The 24,517-nt window shown below is 30.7% G+C and overlaps 1 protein-coding gene and 1 pseudogene across 1 annotated transcript; one reads left to right on the forward strand and one right to left on the reverse strand.

The window, feature by feature from the left end:
* The first annotated feature begins 11,113 nt into the window (after positions 1-11,113).
* LOC128161062 (trace amine-associated receptor 6-like) lies at positions 11,114-11,956 on the forward strand. Its single transcript, XM_052824311.1, has one exon. It carries the CDS (start codon positions 11,114-11,116, stop codon positions 11,954-11,956), a length of 843 nt encoding a protein of 280 aa, XP_052680271.1.
* Positions 11,957-15,827: 3,871 nt separating this feature from the next.
* On the reverse strand, positions 15,828-17,562 carry LOC128160372 (uncharacterized; annotated as a pseudogene).
* Positions 17,563-24,517: the final 6,955 nt, after the last annotated feature.

Below are 24,517 nucleotides of genomic sequence, written 5' to 3' on the forward strand. Positions count from 1 at the left end.
GTTTGACAATTTAAGTAAAATTGATGAAAAAAAACACAGCTATCCCGTGTTACGAAACTTTTATTTTCACTGAGCACTTTCGTTTCCTTTCCCGAGACAAAGAACCACGAGATCTCAAAAACGGTGACGACTTGAACAACCAAACTTTGTGGAATGATAGTTCTATGTATGTTTCAGTGTTTAAATTATTTTGTGTGATTTGTCGTCACTTCTGGTCGTCACTGGAAGCACTTAATTTTTTTCCCTTATTTTATTTGTTTAACACATAATGAATATATCAGTATACGATAGTATGTATGTTAACTAAACAATGTTATATAAGCAATATTCTACTTCCGGTTAGATATATCAAATTTCTTTGATAGCTTTCCTTTTTACAAATTCGAAACCCGCGAGATTTGAGTCAATGTAAGTGATTGATACAGAAAACTTAAATAAATCATAGACAATTGATTGAAAATGTGTATAATGCGTTTTATTTTTTCAACCGTAACTTACGGTACTCACCGATAGAGTTTAAACAGTTTATGTTTTTTACAAGTTAAACAGACTTTCTTGGTTGTTTCATCTATTCTAATAAACAGTGACGTACACTAGGCAAATGTACAAGATATACTATCTTTTATTTCCATTCATCTTTTCCGCTCGTCCCTTTCCGGTCCCAAGACAAAAAAAAATTAGTTTTAACAAGATCTCAGATTTGGCAGACAGTGTCGATAATGCATTGTATCATATGCATGTAAAACAAATCGGACGGAAGATCTATTCGTTACTCGTAACGAGATCTAGTTACATTTGTTTTAATAATTTCCAGCTTGCAGGCTGTGAAAAAATGTTATCTACTAGTTTACAAATTAACCAATAAACAATAATGGCTGATTCAGTTTTGTAAATGTACTTTATGGGGTGTTTATAGTAGCAGTATTGTCTTTTAAAATAAGTTATTTAAATGTAAACGTGTGTTGTCGAATCAAATGTTTTGGTTTAGAAAATTATAATTTCCGTAAAAACTAATAATCACACAGGAATGTGGTAGCTTATTCCCCTGATACCTGCATTACCCTAACGAAAAGATTGTTATACTTTTTTCTTGCATTAAGAATTATCAAATACCGGTATATGTTTAATCATATGATTTAAAATTAATTTAAAAATCAACTTTAAAATTAAGAGATAATTGAATGAAGAAATATGATATATCCTCAAGCAAAGTTTTATGTCGTTTTTTTCTTATATTACAAATTCTTTCAAGAATTTTCTGTATCAGCATTTGATAGACAATATCTGTTTACAAACTCATCTTAAGAGACCGATTATCATAAAAGCAAAACATGTATAGCACATTTTATAACTTTATCTCTCACTTTTGGAACATTGAAAAAGTCAGGTACAATGTTATAAAAAGTCAGATGTTTTGTAATATGTGTAACGAAAATGATATCGAGGATGAATTTCTTTTTATTTTGAAATGTTTTATGAAGAATTAGAAATTAAATATATTAAACATTGTTACAATGTAAAAGCTTATGTGTACTAACTAGTAAGGTGACTTTGTGTAGATAATACAAAAGAACTCAATAATAAGAAAAATGTCTACTGCAAGCAATTGAAAATTGAGATGAAATTTAGGAATTCGACGTTTCTTATTTTTATTTAATTATATTTTGTAAAACATTCATCGTTATCTCATGTATTTTCTAAAAGAAAACTGATATAATTTTATGTATTCTGATTTGTTTAACTATGGAAATAAACTGAATTGAAAAATGGATTGTGGGTGTTATCACAGAGATGAACTAGAATAATTTTGCGTGATGGCCACATGCGCTTGTTTTTGCAATTAAAACTCATCCCATACGAGGGTCAATCAAACAATACGAAGACAGTGTGGCTATCTTTTATATATTTTTCAATAAAGTCATAACTAACAGATTAATTTATGCAACAATACATTTTTTACTGATATACGAAGTTTCATTCCAAATGATGAAAAGGTATTTTGTTACCCGATTTTAAAATCAACATGCTTTGTCACCACAGCGCACGTAACGTTGAAAACATCACGTCAAGATGACGCACGCACAGTTAATAGAAATATCTAATCTTTATATCTCCTTGAGTCTTTTGTGCATTTCACCATTCAATCGGCAATATTCACTTGCCATCAATGTTAGTTTCTCGAAGTTTTCTTATTTTTCACTGCATGTCTCTGTGTTCACAGTCCTTGAATGTAAGATAACGTTGTTAATTTTTTGATCAAATATTTACAGATATTCTACTATCTTACGTATTGTTTGATCTTCAAAATGCATTTACTACAACACCACAAATGTTTTAGAGTTCAACACAAATGTGCAAATAATTTTTTCCACCATCGAGCATTTTCACAGTTTTTATTGGCTTTTTCCCGAGTTAGATGCATACGATATATACTTTCCGTTGTGCCATCCGGCGACGTCAATGTTATTAGTCAATTTTAAAGAAAACTGTATGTCTTAATAACTGATATCTATTCAACAAATCTATATACCCCGTCATTATTTTGTACATAGAAAATAATGACAATATGTAATTTTAGGTTTCAATTTTAGTTGGTAGTTGGACCAATTTATGGATATATTACTTTCAACATAATATGCTTTATTGTTCACACAACACAAAGTTTGATCGTGCGCCGTGACCTCATTTTTGCAGGATTAGATTCTAACTAATTCTCAGAAATAAAGGAATATATAAACTTTCCTCATTTCAAATTGTTTAAAACAATTGCTTAATTATGTCTATTGAATTTAGTATTCATATGACGTTAAATAACATCGCTATGGAAAAAAGTCTTCGTATTTTTTTATTGACGCTCGTAGTATAAAAATAACACCGGCAAACATGGACAGAATCGGAAGCCATTGCCACCACCACAAACAAGTATTTCTTTGATAAAGTTAATCTCATAGTTAAATAAATTTTATTACAGAAACAAGCCTCTATATCAAAAGCTCATTAAATACCAAGAATGTTTTCAATATTCCTCTGTGGTACAACTCTAATATAAAAATTGCATGTAACTAGACTCTTTTTGCAAAAGCAACAAAAAGGTCTTACGTTCCTTAGTAATAATCCGTACTATCTTATAAACAGAAAATGGATATAATATATTGTAAAGGAATTCCTTAGAAAAGTCCGAAACTATACAACATGTTTTTGCAACATGCAAGAAGATAAAACCTTTATGGAATGCACTTAGTATACTTAAATATGAGAAGTGCTAAAAAATGTTAGTTTTGATGTATGTAATGTTTTATTTGGTGTTTATCCCCTCGATTGGGAGAACAGAATTAAACTTTGTAATCCTATATACAAAGTGATTTATATATATTTTTATGTTTAGAACAAAATAAGACGCCAATTCTTTTAAGGGTTTTTACACTATTTAAATCAAAGATACAAGATTAAAAAGTATATTCATATTCAGAATCAGAAATTGAAGAATTTGTAAAAGCAGGGTCTCCATGGAATGATTGAACTGATCATCTGGCAGTTTATATGTGACAAGTGCACAATAATTAAGATTTAAGTTTACAAACACATGTCATAACTGATGTGGAGTTGGATAGTAAAATTTATTAATTTGATCACGAGTCGGACATGTCCGGCTCAATATCATTTCTAGAAAACGTGCTAAATAATCATATAGATAGTTGAAATACAAATGTAATTTATTTTTCTACTAAATAAAATAGATTACAAGTGTGTATTAGAAATGAAGAGAGATTTAAATGTTATATGCGCGTTCTTTAATTAAAGTATTCACTCAGACAGCAAATATTTTTTCTGGAATCTGTAAATTGAAAAAGGTCATTTTTATTTGGGATACAAGCCTATATACTTTCTAGATATTCCGATATTTAATGTTTCCAAATTTTTTTCTCAATGGAGTTGAAATCATAAATAGTCAATCTTATTTCTTAATTTCTAGCCTACTGGTACTGTACCAGTTATCGGCTAAGACCAGTTATCGGCTAAACTGAGGGTTCGGGTTTACAGCACGCGCTTATCCTAAGTTTTTAATTCAGTCGTCTGTGTCTCATAAAGAATAGTAAGTTTGCTTGAAAGCTTTCTGTTTTAAACATAAGCTTTAACGATTATTGTTTACCGCTGATTTACATCTTTGCACTTTCAGCTGTGGGGGAAGTGACGTAATAAGTTAAAAATAGAATATGGCCTCTTTGTGATACGTTATTATATCCCTTCGTTGATTTGACATATAATATCAATACATATAACATTTATAAACAAAAGGAATTTACTAAATTCTGCGAGATTCATGGCGCAGTTGAACGCCTGATTGCACATTTATGTATTGAATAGCATACGGTTTTGTGTATTACCGTATGATGATAAACGAATAAATTTAATGAGTTTTGTTTATGTATAATAACCCCTACGACCTATAAGCTGACCCCACAAGGGGCATAATTCAATTTACAATGTGCAGAATATATAATCAACATATACAAGGATTTTACTATGTTATTATCACGAAGCCGATAACTGGTACAGTAAATCGTAAAACACACGGCAAATTCGGAGCGTGAAAAAGCACAAAAACAATATGTTTTGGGTTCTAAATGATGATATAATCTAACCGATGGATAAATAAGGAGTTCACCATTTAAAGTATTTCAAGTTTTATTCAAATATATCAAGAAATAATGAAACACGGAAAGAAAACGTAAAATTATAGCCGATAACTGGTACAGTGCTTGTATGCTTATTCATAAATCAAACGGCAGAAAATTAAATACCAGGTCTTCTATTTTTGCTTAATCTACCTCAACCATGAAAAACGTTATTGTAATAAATGTGTCTGCTGTTTGTATACAGCATCGAGGATGACACGATATCCCATTGGAAGTTGTTCATTATTGTAAGTGACAAAAAACAACCCTAAGGGCAATTGTGCCATAGCCACGTTTGAAGATATTAAGTGTACAAGACGGGACGTATACTTTCAGTGCGAAGACAATTCTCTGCTTTACATATTATTGAATGGTAAATTGATTAATTGTCCTTGTTACCTTAAAGCAAAACAAAATATCAATAACTTTTCAAAATATATAACATTTCTTTTGGCTTTAAGTTTGATGAAAGCAGCATAAGTATGATTGGAAACATCACTGAACACTACAAGAGAGTATTTTTGAAGGAATCAAAGAAAATGATAAATACACTAAGACAGTAACAAAATAACCGGAGACATTCTTTAGGTTCATGTTTAATCTACGATCTGTGTGCTTAATTTTTATGTTGTTGCATTAAGGTGGCAGGGGACAGTTTCTTTTTGATACAATTTCTTGTAGCCAAGGGATGCATGTCTTCGGAACTCTGTAACAAGAATTTCCTCAGGTCCTATTCAGCACAAATACCTATAATTCACTCTTTTTAAGGCCAATCACCAATTTCTGAAGAAAATTACTAGTCAAAAGCTGTAAAATTCTCTACATACTGGTTTTTATGAGATTTTGATCCTTTAATATTTTGCTAATTTTTCATGATTTTTCAGTTTTTTAGACCTCCCCAGCTAATTCCCTGCAGAGGGTTGACCTTCCGTACCGCGTGCATGTTGAACTATCACATGTCAGAAACTTACCGGTGTATAGTTTACAATGTCCCATCCACCTACTTTTCGTGTTATTTTACTTCCCGTCTGTAACTTGCAATTTCACTGTGTAAAGTCAACACAACAGTCATAGCCGCAGGTTTCGCTTTTTACTTCTGATTGTCATGTACCCAACATATGGGGCATACATATTGCATATCAATGTCAACGAGACACCCCTTTAACTAATGATAATCATTGAAAATCATTTCATGAATTTTAGCAAAACTCATAAGCCTTCAAGTACAGCAAGTCTCAATTTTACAAAAATATTGACGGGTACTTTACCCGAAACTGTTCCTTGCTAACTAAATAATTTTTTTTGGAAGAACTGAAGCGTTTTAAAAGATCTTTCAGACAACACCCCTCATAAAGGTGTATGCAATACCATATGATCTGCATATCTCCAAAAATGGAGGTCCAACTCACAATCACTTTACCATTCCATATACATTTTGAAGATACCAAAGATCTGGTCGAAAGTTGTTGAAACCTTTATTTATTCTCCCCTTAAAATTAGATAGACCTATCACGTCATTCAATTCTCCCTGGTATCTTGACAAACTTTCTTCCGCTCAGGTAACAAGGATCGACAACATTCTAATTAATCACAAAAGTTTGTTTGATAACACATTTTATGCTTTTTTCATATGACCTTTATTTCTAATAAACTATGTCCAGTAATGTCATTAACACTTATCATTTACCTAAAAATTGCAAATTATTACCAGATGCTTTTCTGGTAACTACATGTAAATGTACACAAAACAAACTGCATTGTAATTTTATGTCATTGTACATTAACAAAAGCACAATTTGTTTTAGTGAAAATCGAAATCAAATATATTTTGTTACTTTTAAAATCTAAAACCATCAACACTTTTCTTGTACACTTTACAAATAGTTTTCTCTCAATACTTTATTTAACATAGTCTTAACATAACATTTAGGAAATGATAAATCTATCATGTAGAGAAAACGATATCTAAATTTATCTTTTTTCGTAAACTTGTTGGTTTCTCTATTTGTACGATAATCGTATTTTTATATATGCAAAGCATTGTAAAAAATTATCCCGTATTCAGCTCATAGATTAAAATTGTCTTTGATAAGTTTAAATTGAAAAAAAAATTAAACGAATGTTATGAGAATATCTTATCGTTCGTTAACCTTTGACTTTTCACAAAATAAAAAACCAATGTCAAAAACAGCATGTTTGTTGAAATCTAAAAACAGAGGTTAGTTTCGAAGGAATATCCGCGAAGTTATGGAAATTGTCAACAGATGCCAAGTATCGAAGAAAATGTCTTCCGTTGTTATTTTGACTTGATAATTCCGATGTAAGAGAATGTATTTATACATCCCTATTACAATTATAGCATATTTTTTCAGTTAGCGAAGAACTTGACTTGGAATAAAAATTTACTCGAGGTCATTCTCATCTTTGAATGATAGCATATGAACATCTGACATTTATTTCATAAAAATGCATATATTTATGCATACATGTATTATATTCTTTAGATTGACGTATGAACCTTAAAATTACCAATTTTTCTCAGTCGATTACTTCAGTAACAGAAGGCATTAACCCGCATTTTATTCATAGCACTTTGTATATTGTATATGTAAACTAAACCGGAATCGATGGTGTGACTTCAAAATAATTTTATGGTTATTTTGTTGGGGGGGGGATACAGACAAGTTCTACATTATGTCAGCTTATAGTAAATACGATTTTTCTAACTTAAAACGTGCATTAAAACTTAATTATGCAGTTTATTTACAAAACAGCAAGACAACTTGTGATACTTTAAACAACTTTATTAATAAATAAAAATAAGATATGTTTTTGATTTCCCTTCCCCTTTAAGCCAATGTTTCACAGATATTACAGCAATACATGTATGTGAAATATTTAAAAATCAAACAAATATCTGTTTGTCAAATTACTGATTATAATGATAAGTTTCTGCATAATTATTTATATGCTTTGCATGTTGGCAAAATGAATTCATAAGTGAAAACTTTTTTGTGAAAACAGCAGGAGATTGAAATTGTAAAACAACTCAAAAAGACTATAATTAATTATTCATTGGACAAAATTTAGCATTAATAATCATTTTGCGATAAGCTGAAAATGAGGCAATTATAGAAATTCAGATCTTACTAAGGCCATAAATGCACTTTTTTTTATCAAGAAAATAAAAACACACTTCATCTAATACATGTAAGCCCTCCCCCCAGCACATACACACACAGACACGTACAATTCAAACGAGGAAAGTTAATCAAAACAAATACGCAATAATGTAATGCTGAACAAACTTTGAAATCTTAAAGCCATATTACCCTGTGTACGACACGCATATTGTTTTTTCTTGGATCAACGTTGTGTTCATTTATCGTTGTCAGCACAGAGGATAGAGGTAGTTATTTGCTTAAAACGTTTGTGTAAATAGATGTGATTAATTTGTTCTTAGATTTAAAAAAAAATCTTTGGATATAACTCTTTCTACTACCTACAACATGGATGATCATGTGAACCTAAATATCAAAATACTGAGAAAAAACTAAATGCATGGTTATGATGTCCTTGAAATCCTCTACATAAACTGTGAATTTTGTGGTCCTAATATCAGGACATCAGATCCTAAGGCTTAGCCAATTTGCCCAGATATTGAAAACGTATCGATTTAATTAATTGTCCTTCTGTACAGTCGTGGGAAATAAAGTCATGCATTGTTATCATGTTTATAATGTCCTAATGTTGAACTGTGAAATTTTTTGCCAAGACAATTATACAGAAGGGTTTTTATTGGGGGGGGGGGGTGGTAATTGACCATGTACTTTTACTTTTTGTAATAGCTGTGTGACGTCCATTTACAATTTTAACTTTATCTCAAAAACTACATAGAAAATTGATACTTTTTTAATTAAAATTTGTTCTCTTTTCTATTTTATAAAAACTTTGATATTTTGTGCATTGTTTCCTGGTAAAAATGAGCTGTATGCATTTTGTGTGCAATATAAATTAAACTGTGAATATTATGAAAGATTAATTATTATTCTCTGACATGTCATTCTCTGAGCTATGGAACTCAGGTGACCATCGAGGCCTGTGGGCATCTTGTTTTAATTGAAATGTTTTAAATAGATTTAGAAATAAAACAAACAGCAAAATTACAAATTGATTTAGTTAAAAGGTACAACAAGAGAGCAATAAAACAATAAATAAATGTAATAGGGTCGATTTTTGCCATTTATGACGACAAATCAATTTTTAAAATAAAGTTATAAAAAATTATCATATATCTTTATTAAATTTTAACACATTTGACATCTGTAATCAGTTATCTTCTTGTCTCAATCAGATTATCAGATGTGAATATTTGTGCAAATGCACCAAGTCAATTTTCAGCAAGTCACCAATCTAATGGAAGATTTATTGAATGTAAATACAGCAGGTAAAATAAAGAGTTAAAACATGCATGGGTGATTTAACCTTTAAAGAAGTGTAAATGCTCTTTTATATAGCTTCAACTCTTGTAATTGGAAACAATTACTGGATTGGAAACAGGTTTCGAAATGTTATATTTTTTATATCTAGGATCCTAATTAATGTCAACATGAGGATAGGACCCTAAAACATAAATTTAATTGGTGAAAGGAATTGGATTTTAACGGCAACTATTTGCAAGTAAAAATTCAATGCAACATGTGGCATACATTTTTATTATACTAGTACCAGCTTCATCAATTGGTATCTGCATGCTTTTTTTAATGTATAATACATGTAGATCATGTATAAGTAAAACTCCATTTTTCCCCTTGGATTTTCTAATTCTTATTAGTCCCTTTTCTAACAGGGTAATTAATTTTTTATTGTCATTTGTTGTTGAGCATTGTAGTTCTCAAAAGAGTTCCTAAACAATTATTTATGTATATGGAATATAAACCTACATCAAACTCTAAACCCCTTGCGACGCCTTAGAATTTACCGGGGGCCAAAGTCTACACAATTTGAAAGAATCGCCCTGCTGATAAAATTCTAAGAAGAATATTTTTAAAGATTTACTCCATATATTCCTATAATAAACTTCGACCCACCCATTGTGAGGGTCTTGATTTTCACAACTTTGAATTTACACTACCTGAACTTGCTCCCATACAAGTTTCAGCTTTCCTGGTTGATTAATTAGTTTCTGAGAAAAGGATTTTTAAAGATTTACTTTATATATTCCTATGCAAAAAATGCTATCCCTCACTGTGGCCCCTACCTACACCTTAGGTAGGATTTTTAAAGATTACCTTAGGTAAGATTTTTAAAGATTTACTCTATATATTCCTTTGTAAAAATTTGAACCCCTCTCCCACTGTGGCCCACTCTACCCCCAGGGGTCATGATTTCCAAAACATTAAACTTACATTACCCCAGCAGGGTGCTTCCATTTTGTCCCTACCCAACCCCTAGGGGTCATGATTTTCACAACTGAAAATCTACACTAAATGAAGATGCCTCCACACAAGTTTCAGCTCTCTTGGCCAAATAATTTTTGAGAAGAAGATTTTAAAAGATTAACTCTAAATATTTCTATGTAAAAATTCGACCCTTATTGTGACCCCGCCCTATCCCCGGGGGTCATGATTTATACAACTAAATAAACACTACCTGAGGATGCTTCTACACAAGTTTCAGGCCAAGTGGTTTTTGAGAAGAAGATTTTTGAAAATTTCTCAAAAATGTTCAATATTTCTTAGTTATCTTCCTTTGAAAAAAGCGTAATCATTAATTTTTACAACTTTGAATCTCCGTTGCCTATGGCACACAGACAAAATAATATAAGAAAAGCTTTTAGTTCAGGTGAAATAATAAAACAATACGCGTATGTCATGTGGATATTTTATTCAGAAAACAATGTTGAACACATATAAAGAATAATATATTTTTGTAAAATATTTAAAAATTACACAGTCTGATAGAAAGATTGGTAATTTTAATGATAAGTTTTGAGTGGTCGTAAATAAGTATAAATTCCGACCAAAAATGTCCAAAAATGTCACTTATACAAATGATTGTTGCTTAATTTAAAACAAGTTATGTCCGACAATTGAAGTCTAAGAATATGCCGTGTTCTACAATATGATACATTGACCCGAGGCGGTTATACGTATCCGTAAATAAGCCACCAGCAGACCAGGAAATTAAATTATAAGACAAATACATAGTCATGTGATGTGGATTAAACTTTAAAAGCCTACTTGTCCTATATATGGTAGGCATATCCCTTTTCCTGGATCAATGTTGCATTTGTGATTATTTATCGTTGTAAAAACAGAAGATAGTTATATGCATAAAACGTTTGTGATTTATGTATGTGTAAACCGAAACTACGTAACTTATCTGTCCATTAAGAAAAAAAAATTATCAGTATAAATCTAACTGCTACCGACAACATGGATGTTAATGTGAGAATAAGTACCCAAAATGAAGTCGAAAATGACTCAACTTCAAAAGGATTTACTTTGCAACTCTGGTATAATAAAACGACTTTCGAAATAACATTTACCTATGTGATTTTTACTATTGCTTTCTTTGGATGCATGGGAAACCTTGCCACAAAAGTTAAAATCGTATACGATCCGAAATACCACACACCGACATTTGCTGCTATCGGACAGTTGGCTTTGGCAGATTTTCTATCAGTCACAATGCAAACTTTTGACAATATGACAAACAGTTTCGGAATTAGGTCGAAGACTCTAATAAACACGACTGCAGTGAGTTCTTTTTCTCATTTGTGTTTACTGACCATTGTCAGATATTTAATCACTGTTCACCCCCTACAAAGCAGACAACATCTAACTGTAACAGCGGTGTGTTTGTGTTCACTCACAATATGGATATATAGCAGTGTTTTTGTAGCTATTACAAATTATACTGCAGATACAATATGTTGGATATATAGACAGACACTTTATCTCATCGTCAATTTTTTCATATTGTTAATAGTCTGTTCTATAATGACCCTTTTGCATGTTAAAAAGATAAGAACATTACAGAATTCTTTGTCTGTAACCGAGCAATCACAAAGACGAATGAATATTGTTGTCACTGTGATCATAAGTGTATTTGTATTTTATCGATTGTCTTTGATCGCAATCAAAATAATATATTTTTTTCAGTTTTCAGCTGAACTATATTATCATGTGCGCAACTTAGAATATTTTTACATTTTCATGACATGTATAAACTTTTCTTGTAATCCTTATATATTATTTTTTTCACAATTCGTTTAGATCTTAGCGTTTGAGCGTCTTATATTGCATAAATCATTTTATATCCAATAAACTATATCCATATCCAATGCCATGTATCATATGTTATGTTTTTATAATTCTTGATTTGCCGGAAATATATCCCGTCATTTTGAAATAAACTTTCAGAATATACAAGGTTTTATAAGAATTATTTCCTCATATTATTTTTTTAAATCACAATTAATTCATAAATGCACTATGATACACAATATCATTAATGTATTTTGTACCAATGAAACTACCTATTTATGATGAGTTTAATTATCATGTTTCATCGTGCAAGCATTGTGGCAAGAGAATTTCACAAAAGATAATATCGCTCTTCATTTTACGAGGGTTGTTCGGAAATTATTGAGACATTTTCTCTTATACTTTAAGTAAAAAAGATACTCTTGAAATTTTACCAAAACGTAAATCAGGATAGAGTTTATCAATGTGAAAAGTTTCTTGTTCATGGCATGAAAAGATCATTCCTAATAAGCTGACCAACGTGTCTTCGTCCTGTAACCCGGCGCAACCGCAAACTTTTCTGGACGTCATTTTAACGCTTCTTATTGCTCTTATTATAATAATGTTTATCACAGAAACAAGCTTCTGTGTCAAATAACTATAAATGAGGAATTCCGAACAAATGTCATAAAATAAATATATTAAAACTAACCCTGTTCATTTTACTTCTCTCTCTCTCTCTCCATTAGACAATATATACATGTCAATATACATGTATATAGGCAAATGTTGTGTGTGTTTTATATATTAAATCTTATATTAATAACTAGAGGCCAGGGCTACATAATTCGCCTGACCATAGCAAACTGGCATAACTCTGAACCAAGCAGTTTTAATAAATCAATATTGAAAATAAATCTGTGCAATTAAGTGGATTTTTTAAAGTGTTTTAAACTTGGTTCCTTAAAAAGGAAGATTTAGACTGATTTTATTTAGTATCATTTGTAAAATTGTGGCATTGAGACCTTACCCTACAGAAGGAGCATGATTTGATCAAACCATAATCTACGAAATTGGAATATCATATACCTTTCCCGATCAACTTTCCCGATGATCTAATTTTTGCTTTTTAACGATATCTTATTAACAAATAGCAAAATATTGCACACGCAGAAATACATGTAATATGTACTTATGAAAAAACAAAACAGAAACACCCCCCCTCCAAATAGTGGCCGTATCCTAACCCTGTTGACTATGATTTGAACAGATCTGAGTGTACAACATCTGAAGATGCTTTAATATGAACTGTAACTTTCAACTTTTCAACATTAATTTTTCATTTTCTAATGAACTCCTTTAAGAATGGGGTAGTCCTTCATTTTAAAAAACCTAAATCCCCATAAACAAAAAGATGGATTATTGGCAAAAAATTGAAGGTATAAATGCTTTAAAGCAATTGCATGTAAATTTTCTATTTTCTATTGTCCTTTGAATATTACTCTCAATAATTAAACTTGATTTTATGAATGTATATGCAGTATAAATTATGTTTAATTCATTGAAATTACAAGGTTATAATATTAAATTCATATTAATGCCATATATAGTATCAGATTGCTCTTATCTTACTCAGAACAAACGCATTAAATTTTGAATATTTTAAAGCTATACACGCTATAATTTACGTCAATTTTGAATGACAGTGAAAACACATGTGTTTGTCTACTTATAAAAGTTATCCTTGATCTGTGAATTACAATGATGGATTCCATCTCGTTACAAAGGAAGGAAGAGCAAACCGACCTCATTGCGCATGTCCACGGAGAACTAGGTGGTCGTTATTGTTTGCCTAATTAAATATCCAACTTGATTTTTAATATGCTTAACAGTTGTTAAATTGAAATACATACATGTATAATGAGTAAAATACGTTTGTCATTCACGATACCCTTACTTCTGCATTAACACTTATAGGATCTATAAATAGCACATTGGGGAAAAACACAGGTCTACGTCATTTTTTTAAAGGAAGTATTCATATCTACTTACAGGCTTGTATTTTTTTCTTTTGTTTGTACTCGTATATCGGACAAATTTATGATTTACTGAAAATATCCTTTCCTTTGTGAAACTATCACAATTATGAAGATGTTGACCCTTCAACAGTTTTGGTATGATAGACTAAATTTAGCTGTCGATATCACGTGATAGATTGATATTCACGAGGAGGCATTACTTTCCTGGCAGGAAAATAAATATTTTTTATTGTTTATTATTTGATATATTTGTGACGTGATCGAATTGAGCATTATAATTAACAGCATAAAGGTAACTTTTATTAGTAATCAAACACATACATTTTCCCCTTTATTCAAAATTGACGCAAATTATAGCGTGTAAAGCTTTAAAGCTGCTTGGTCCGATTTTTTTGTAATTACAGTATCAAAGTGTGTTCCATGCAAGTCATTTTATCTTAGAAAGTTATGGACTTTTTCCTATTTACACCAGCAGAAGCAGTCTACTTTCAAAGTTAGAAATATTCAAAGTAAATAAAAACAATTTCTCTTTGGGCAAACGAAAAAACAAACCAAATTGTATCACGGGAATGTTTAGAAAAGGAAACCGCATGGTTTCGTCCCCCAAATGATTGGGGTTATTCAACCTGCATGCTATGCATCGATTGTAAAGAAAGCAGGCTTTAGAAATATTGGCTAACAAAACGTACACATGTTTATTTGTAATTTGTCTGATCATTTCGACCTTTATTTAAAGCGATGTCAAATTCGTAATGCAATCATACCCGTCTGGTCGTCAGGGGTGAAATTTAACATGAGGCGAAATAACGCGGTACCTTTTAATGTCGTTTGTTTTGTTAGCAAATTTTGTACGTATTTTTTTTCATTGAAATTTGGCATAATTGACGGGTAAAACTACTGCAATGTCTATTATTATACATATACTAAGCATAGCCATCGTTTAAAAGCGTGCATGAAATTTTATATAAAATCGGACCAAGCAGCTTTAATCAAAATGTTACATGACATTCTAAAATATTATAGTCTGTCCCAAGTTATTGCTTCAATCAATTTTTGATGATTTTTTTATAAAAATACACATACCTGTGAAAGAAATACAATTGAAATCGATGAAAGGGAATATATCCATATATCTTTATTGAACAATTATCCCTTTTCACTCATAAAATTTCACAGGAACGAAAACAAATTTCTTACGAAGATTTGTAATGGGAAATGTTTACATCTTTACTCCATTCGGAATACACTCGGAATACATCGCGCAATAATTTAACATTATCATCCGGGCTTATTAATGGCTGATGCAATGCAAAATCTCCGTATGCTTTCAATTTTTGGATGTGTATTGAAGCCTGAAGCGGTAGAGGGGGCGTTTCAAAACAGATAATCTGGACATTTTTCATATTAGTGGATGAACGTAGTTTAAGCACAAAGGTATTTACAATTATTGAAATATCAAGCAAAAAGTGGTGGAAGCAAAAACTTGGGACAGGGTATAGAGAGAAAAGAAAAGAAATGCATCAATGCATGAACCTGCTTTAGAATTCCTAAAGTCTCTAGATATAGCTAAGAATGAAACCTAACAAAATTACATGTTATGAAAATTACAATAAAATATCATTATAGTTTATGAATTTTTAATTCAATAAACTTTAAAATAACGTCTTGTAAACTATATTCCAAGGAAACAAATGTTTGCATATAATTGTGACAAACTTTAATGATAAGGAATTACAACAACCATAATGATCTTTCGTAAAATCATGTTTGATAAAACAGTAGTGGATACATGTAGATTGGTGTATATTAACGATATTCACATTTTGTTAAAACACGTTTTTTATGATATTGGGCATAGAAATTTATTTAGTGTACATTTCAAGTTCTGGAATATTTATAATATCTACAAAGCCTTTGATAATACGCAAACGGGCGTGTTGGCCTACAGCTGGTTGTTCACACAAAATCTCAACTACTCCAAGGGTCTTTGATGGTCCTTTGTAAAACCCGCGCTGTATGTATTGGCTACTATTGGTCACTTCAACAGCAACGTTATGGAATCTTTCACCTGTTCATGATAAAAAAGATCTTTTAGAAAAACGTCTTAGAGTTGTATTCTATAGTATCAATTGATGACTGTAATTCTCGCAATTTGCGCAGGAATGGTTTTTTTCCAAAACAAAATATCCAGACATGTTATGCAAGTTTTTGGCAACGGTTGAATTCAGTTTGTCAAATCTCAAAGTTGAAAAAGTTTACTGACACACAATCTGTAATATATTTATTTTAAAATGTCCCATAAAGTTTTTGAAATGCGGAGGAAAATATTGTACATCAAACCCTAAAATGATTCACAACATTATAATAATCAGTTGGAAACCATTCATAGCAGTATTTTATTGAAAAGTGGTAATAAACAATGTACCGCCACCATCTCTCCTCATATATACTCGCAAAAAGGATATTGCTAATGCCTGTTGCAAATCAACCCTGATCCATGGAGCAGTTTCATATTCTGAATGAAATATATGTATTCCTCCATTTGGAATCAAACCATCAGTAGTATATTGTGGAGACCAATTCTTGTAATCATTATATTATACTGACGAGCTATCAACTAGTTTTTTAAATGCTGCATTCTTCTTCCATTCCAACTCTAATAAGATATAAAAAAAAAAGCCTACAATTTTTCTATAAAGAATGAATCATTGACACAAACTAAAGTGCAAATAGAAAATTTGAACAGATAAAAAAGCATATAGTCTTTTTTATACATATAACTATATGGTATGTTTTGAAATTAAATTTTATTCGTTGAAAAAATATAACATAGGAACACATTTGATTTTTCCTGTTAAATACACAAATGAATAAAAGAACAAACAACATGGCGACCTTCACATCGACATGACTTTGACTTTAAGGTAAAATGATACATTAAAATTTCTATGGATCGTTAAATCATATCTAAAACTGATTGTTTGTTCATAGGAAAAAGTATGAACTAAATTATTTTAACAATTCTTTTTATTTTTTTTTCAATAGAAATTGGATATCATTTTGTTTACAAGTAACACACTATCGAGTTCAAATTAATCCACACTATCATAAAAATACGACCAAAAATTATAAACTATTTGAGTATGAAAATATCCTTCTTAAAAAGCAGTTCGAAGCTTTAGAAATCAAATGTAAAAATCTTAATAAGATCTAATTGCTTATTTTTACTGCATAGATTCCTTATGTCAGATCCGTAGATCAGGCTGTGTAGATAATACATTTAATTGGTTCACAAAACAGTCATTGTAATGCAATTAATTTCTTACCGTATTTCCACCGCTCGACATTTCCATTGGTCACACCAGTAACGTAAACGAATGTACAATTCCATCGACAGTGGTTATTATTACCGTTAAAGAAAAAGGTAACATCCTTTGCTTCTCTTCCAATTCCTGCACACAGTAAGAGACTAACTACGTATCTCTCCGTACAATTAGCAACGAAAAAGGGAGGTTTTGTTCTCATTTCATACCATTGCTGAGCCATGTTACTCATTAATATATCAATCATCAGTAACATTATTATGAATTGTTTCATGTTTCGCACTCCAAAAATTAAAGATATGTAAGTTTACATTGACAATTTAGGACAAATTGAGCAGCAGCTTCTATCGAAAAAGAAACACATTGCTGTAAACAATGGTTGTATTACAAAACTTGTTCCGTAATGCAATTACATATATATAACTGATTAGATAAAACTGTATTATCAAAAGCTTTTTATTAAAACGTTATCAATATGTATGCAAATCAGGTGCAAAATGAATAAAGAACATACAAAAATGAACAGAAAAAAAATCATACATAGGCTAAAGAATAATTTAAAACTTTCTTTCATGTAAGCATGAAATTGGCAATTTCCATCTTTATATCCTCCTATCAGTTAATCATTTATTTCGATTTAGAGATAAATGATTTTTTTTCATATAAGTAAGAATGCCAAGATGAGACGCATATATTTCAAGCTAAATGCCTCTAGCAACGTATGAAGAAATTTTACCTTTAAACTTGCATTCAGGGGCCAGTCGGTAAAAGCTTAAATCTAGGATAAATGTCATTAATAAGCTACCTTAAGATTTCACCTGTGACATTTACATTTGTATAAGGCATTTAATTGCTGGTTTACCAAATTATTGCTCATAAAACTTAGGATAATATCGTTTTAGGAAATACGTTTTAATAATACTTGTGAAGCTTTGTAAACCTGGTTCCATACTTGTTTCAGTAGGTTAATGTTATTTTTAAGTAAGGATGTTATTTCATGTACGTGTCTTTCTTCCTTTAGATGGTGATCGATCATTTGTCTATGAACCAATGCACGAAGTCTTATAACTATCACCTGGTAAATTTAAATGTACTTGCCTTTCATCTACATTATACAAAAAGTGCCTGTTTGGGACGGTAACATTTGAAATTCAGCCCCCTCCCCTCGAGAAAACCATTGTAAACATACTAATTCTCTCGGTGGATTTTTATGCAAATTTGATTAAAACAGGGTTATAAAATGATTACGTTTACTATAGTAATTGTATTTACTTAGTTTGTAGGCTGCACTATATAAGTCAAACTCATAAAGCCTATGTAGAAATTTATTGGCCACTAAATTTCATTTTTAAAAACTTTAAACCATGCAACCAAACGATACGATATTGTTTAAAATTTGCATAACATTTTTAAGGATATTCAGAAATGAAACTCGCGCTAAAACTACAGACGAATTTGTAAATAATATGTTTAACACAAATCTCTTTTATGGGAAAAAGGCGGTTAATAACAAGTTGCAACAAGAACACAGGGAAACGCTATATAATTACAATAAGGTTAATTTTGGCTATTTGTGACAGCATGTAATAAAAGGTCTATCACCCCAGCCATACGCTTTTTCTTACAAAAGTGTTTTATAGAAAAGAGGTTTGCATAAAAATCATGATGAATATAATGAAGAAGGAGGGGAGACTAGTTCATTAAAGAAAAAAGAGTGAGCAAAATAATGTTTTAAAACGTGTTGAATTAGCAAAGGTGTACACATATGTCGTTGAAATTGCTTAATACATATTTGGCATTTCTAAAATATCTCCGATGTATCTAGTTAAAACAAATTTTTAGATACAAAACGTATTGCAAGACGTGCAATTTGGTGCAAGATTCCAGGCTATGCATGGATAATGTCGACATAAATATATTTATTTAAAAATAATTTTAAAGATAAAGTTGAAAAAAATTAACAAATATAGTTGAAATTTTCACACATCTTATATCTTTATACAAATAACTAAATATTTTGATTTTGTTTTTTTGTTTTTTTTTTTTGTTTTTTTTTTGTGTTTTGTTTTTTTTTTCTCCATCAAATACTCAACCCAATCTAATGAAATATACTTATTGGACATAATCATGTCAGGTACAATCGAGAATCCCTCTACAGGAAAGGGATATTACCTCTACTAACATGTGGTTGTAGGTGAAGGTTCTTTTAAACAGCTTTAACTCTAAGACTTTGAAACGATTTCGGGAACGAATACACATGTCAAGAGATTGATTAATATCTAGGATTTCATTTCAACTTTAATATTCATCTGTCGTCAGGGTACATGTTGGACCCTGGAACAGACCATTTAACTTAAAAGAATTTTGATTTTTACGGCCATTATATGCAGATCAAAATTAACTTATTAAATGCAACATGTTGCATATTTATTGGAATTAATTGTTGATCTCTGACTTTTTTATCACTTTTTTCAAAGTCCAAGTAACCACTCACAACGGAGTTTAATGTCATTTTCATACACAAACTATGAAAGCGTGTTTTTTTTCTTTTTTTCAAAAGTGTGGGCTTTAAAGTTTTGGAGGATGACATAACGTTGCTGTCAAGTGACTTTTGTGTAAAGAACAATTTATGAAAAGGCGTTTGTTATTTATTTCGTTTCTATAATTTTGAATCCTAATGGGTTTTTTTCTTTACTTTCGGAGAAACAAGCATAAGAATGTATTGTCCCTTGTGTATTGTATTCAGACTAACAATGTTTTATTGATCAACGTAGTTACGCAATTGACAAAGCTGTTATTTGAAATATTTTGTGTGCGTGTTTGAGTAAAAATTAACCCCACCCCCCCCCTTTCATTAATACCTGCGTTTGTTTACATTTTCCTTAGAGTAAATAACATAACTATCTAATAAAAAACCCTCAACTACTTGTTAACAATTATTTGATAATAAGACTGAGAGAATGAATATCCACACTTTACTTCAGTTTATATCTTGCCCTTAATTATTCAAGTAAACTATCTTATCCCCTATTGGGGAACACACTACGCATTATCTCATGAAAATCTAACTGCTCAGTTGATGTACAGTTTTCAGCCTCTAAATCAATGAGGTGGTCAACACCTGTAAGCCAATACCTCTGACGTGTTGATGGTTTCAGATAATATTGAATCCTAATGGGGCTTTTCTTTACTTTCGGAGAAACAAGCATAAGAATGTATTGTCCCTTGTGTATTGTATTCAAACTAACAAAGCTTTATTGATCAACATAATTATGTAATTGACAAAGCTGTTATTTGAAATATTGTGTGTGTTTGGGTAAAAATTAACCCTCCCCCTTTCATTAATACCTGCGTTTGTTTACATTTTCCTTAGAGTAAATAACAGAACTATCTAATAAAAAACCCTCAACTACTTGTTAACAATTATTTGATAATAAGACTGAGAGAATGAATTTCCACACTAAACTTCAGTTTTTATCTTGGCCTTAATTATCTTAAGTAAACAATCTTATCCCCTATTCGAAAACATCACAATTTGACTGGTCAGTTGATGCACAGTTTTCAGCCTCTGAATTGATGACGTTGTCAACACCTCTAAACCAATATTCCTGATGTGTCTATGATTTCAGGTGGGTTTGTTTTGAAAATTTTCGAGGCCTAGTTGTGTCTTGCTGAGAAGACATGCCAGTGCAATCTCTTTTTTCCTTCATTATATGTAATTTGAGCAACATTATTGTTTATAACACTTTAAAATAACAAAATTTTTAAAAACTATTTTATATCATATAACATAGAAACTATAACTAAAATAATTATCCCATATTATACATGTATTCTCTAATTTTCAGATTTTTTAGGGTGGGTCCTTATTCTCAGCAATTTTTGGTAATATTGACATTTTTCCCTTTAAACTATTAGCTTAACACATTAAATTATGTAATTAAAAGTTGTTCTTTTTTTAATCATACCTAAAGTATTTACTTTTCTTAGCAGAATCTCGACAATACGTATACCACATTTTCAGAACACGTCTTCAGCCAAATTCCATTGTTGTAGTTTAAAACACATTTTTGAGTGAACAAATTTTATACATTATTACAACATTTGAAATATCTCGACACAATTTTGTAACTTGATAATTAACGGGTGCATGTACATCTTTTTGCCTTGAAAAGCTAAAGAAAAATATAGGGTTAACATGCTTACTTTCTCCCTACGACCTTTGGAATATGTATATCATCATTTCGCTTAATCGCCTTAACAAAAAGTGGCATTACATTTTCTTTCCAACAGTTTCTAAGTAAATTACAGTACCGATCAGACCCAACCTAACAGAAAGTAAACCCCAACTAATCCCTCGGTTTACTTTCTGGATTTAGTCTGGGTTTACTTCGGGTTTACTAGAGTGGACCCAGAGTAAACCCAAATTAAGTAAACCCAGAGTGGACACAGAGAGTGAACCCAGTCAGAAGTATACCTTTGAAAGCAGACACTAACTATGTATTTGGAATATACAAAGGGTAGGAATTACAGGCAGTAGGATGGTAAGATAAAATACTAGTCTGCTTCACACTTCAGTGCATACAGTTGACCTCAAAAGCAATTTCAAAGTAAACCCAAAGTAAACCACTAGTAAACCCAAAGTAAACTCCAAGTAAACCCAAAAAGTAAACCCGAGGTTCAGTTGGGGTTTACTCTGGGGTTAGGTTGGGTCTGATCAGTACTGTACTTTGTTTGTTTTTAAGAAAACAATTTAGAGGAGGTCTTTAGTTATTAACAATAGAAAAGGTAAGACAAGAAGGTTGTTAATGAAGTCAATTGCATATAACAAGTTACATATAACAACTAATATCATTAAAATTGTTTATGACTTTAAAATAATTCTTCTCAAAATGTTTCGCCCTAAATCTTGTATCCATACAGTAGATTTATGATTGAATTGAATTATTTTTGTATTACGTAACATGAATAAAAAGTTAACCACCAATTTCATTATGGTTTGCATGGGAATACCCTTTATGGAAAACTTTGACACAAAATATATAAATATAATAAGGAATCATTATCTGAATATTATAAGGCAAGCTAATACAGTCTTATGTGATCAAATTTATAATAAACCCATTTGGGCTATTCAATTTGATCCACCCTACTGTATTTGATCACTACATTATACTCGGAGAATACAAAGCCACACTTTAAGAGATTGATTAATATCTAGGATGCAATTTCAACTTTAATACTCATCTTTCGTCAGGGGACATGTAGGACCGTGGAACAGACCAGTTAACTTAAAAGAAATTTGATTTTTAAGGCCATTATTTTCAGATAAAAATTAACTGATTCTATGCAACAGGCGTTATATTTATTGGATTTAACCATTTGATCTCTGTTTTTGACGAAAAAACTTATTAAAGTCTAATTAACCGCCGAAAGAGCATTTTAATTTCATTTTTTTATTATAAACTATGAAAGCGTGTTCCTTTAATGAAAAATTCGTGTCCTTTAAAGTTTTTGAGGATGACAAAACGTTGCTTTGAAGTGACTGTTGTAAAAAGAATAATTTATGAAAAGGCGTTTGTTATTCATCTTATTAACATCATCTTGGATCCTAAATGGGGTCTTTTCTTTACTTTCGGTGAAACAAGCATAAAAATGTATTGTCCCTTGTGTATTGTATTCAGACTTACCAGGCTTTATTGATCAACATAGTTACGTAATTGACAAAACTGTAATTTGAAATGTTTTGTGTGTTGTTCTCTTTTAATCATACTTAAACTACTTACTTTTCTAAACAGAATATCGACAATTTTCATTACACGTCTTCAGCCAATTTTCATTTTTGTAATTTAAAATACATTTTAAGTCAACAAATTTTATATACTTTTACAGTCAAACTTCGTTATCTCAAACTAGATGAAAATGTTTAAAAACTTCGAGATATCCGATTATTCAAGATATCGAGGGTAAAATAGTTTTTTAAAAAGTTGCTGGGACTACATGTAACAAACCACTTCGACATATCCATTGTATTTGAGATAACAGTGTTGGAGATATCGAAGTTCAACTGTATCTCAATACAATTTTGTAACTTGTTATTTCAATGGATTATCTTTTTATCCTAGATTTTAGATTCATCTATATTGTGCTTGGAAAGCTAAATAATATAGGGGCTAACACGCTGGCATTAAGTTTTCTTTCCAATAGTTTCTAAGGGAATTACTTTGTTTTGAAGGAAAAATACATCGAGAAGTTTTCATTTTTATAGCAATAGAATAGGTAAGACAAAAAAAGGGTGTTAATGAGGTCAATTGCATATACATGTAACATGCTACATATAACAACCAATATATAAATTTAAAAATGTTAATAACTTTGAAATGATTTTTCTCAATAAAAAGTTAATCACTGAATCTTGTATCCATACAGTAGTTTTATAATTGAATTTGTTATCTTTGTTTTATTACGTAAATGAAAAAAGTTAGCCACCAATTTCGTTGCGGTATCCATGGCAATATTCTTTGTGATGAAACTCGATACAACATTATATAAAATAATAAGGAATCATAATTTGAATATTATTAGGTGATTAAATACAGTCTGGTGTGATCAAATCTAAAATAAACCCCTTTGAACTTCATTGAATTTGATCACCTCCACGGCATTTGATCACTTCATAATACTCAAAGAATAATTCCTTTTTCTTTTTTGCTATCACTCATATTGACCATAGGAGGGCAAACTATCCTCTGAGAGAGAGAGAGAGAGAGAGAGAGAGAGAGAGAGAGAGAGTCGAGATGCTAATGCAAACATTTCTAAGAAATCATATAATCCACAAAATTTATTTTTAATTCAAAAATATACAAATAAATAATAAGCATCAATATAAAATGCATCAATGCTTCGAAGCAATTGCACATACAAAAGCAAGCTTGTAAATTTTGATAGTCTCTTTCCCCCAGAAATATAATCCTCCATAAACATGGTTTGTGTACATGTATGTGCAGTGTAAGGTATAAAATGTGAAAGTTTACAATATCAATTATTTATCAATGTCATGTATAATAATATATTTATCACCCATATTATACTAGTATTCAAAACTAATGTATTGAATAGTTAAATATTTTTAGTGTATGTAAAATCTAAAATATAAGAGAAAGAACAAAAGAAATAGTTGATCTCTGTCAATATCGTGTTTTGAAATTCACTTGAATGTTAAGAACACT

The sequence above is a fragment of the Crassostrea angulata genome, chromosome 8 (genome assembly GCF_025612915.1).
Source record: "Crassostrea angulata isolate pt1a10 chromosome 8, ASM2561291v2, whole genome shotgun sequence".
Taxonomy (NCBI): Eukaryota; Metazoa; Mollusca; class Bivalvia; order Ostreida; family Ostreidae; genus Magallana; species Magallana angulata.

Coding starts and splice junctions, on each gene's coding strand:
- LOC128161062 (XM_052824311.1), top strand. CDS start 11,114: ATGGATGTTAATGTGAGAATAAGTACCCAAAATGAAGTCGAAAATGAC.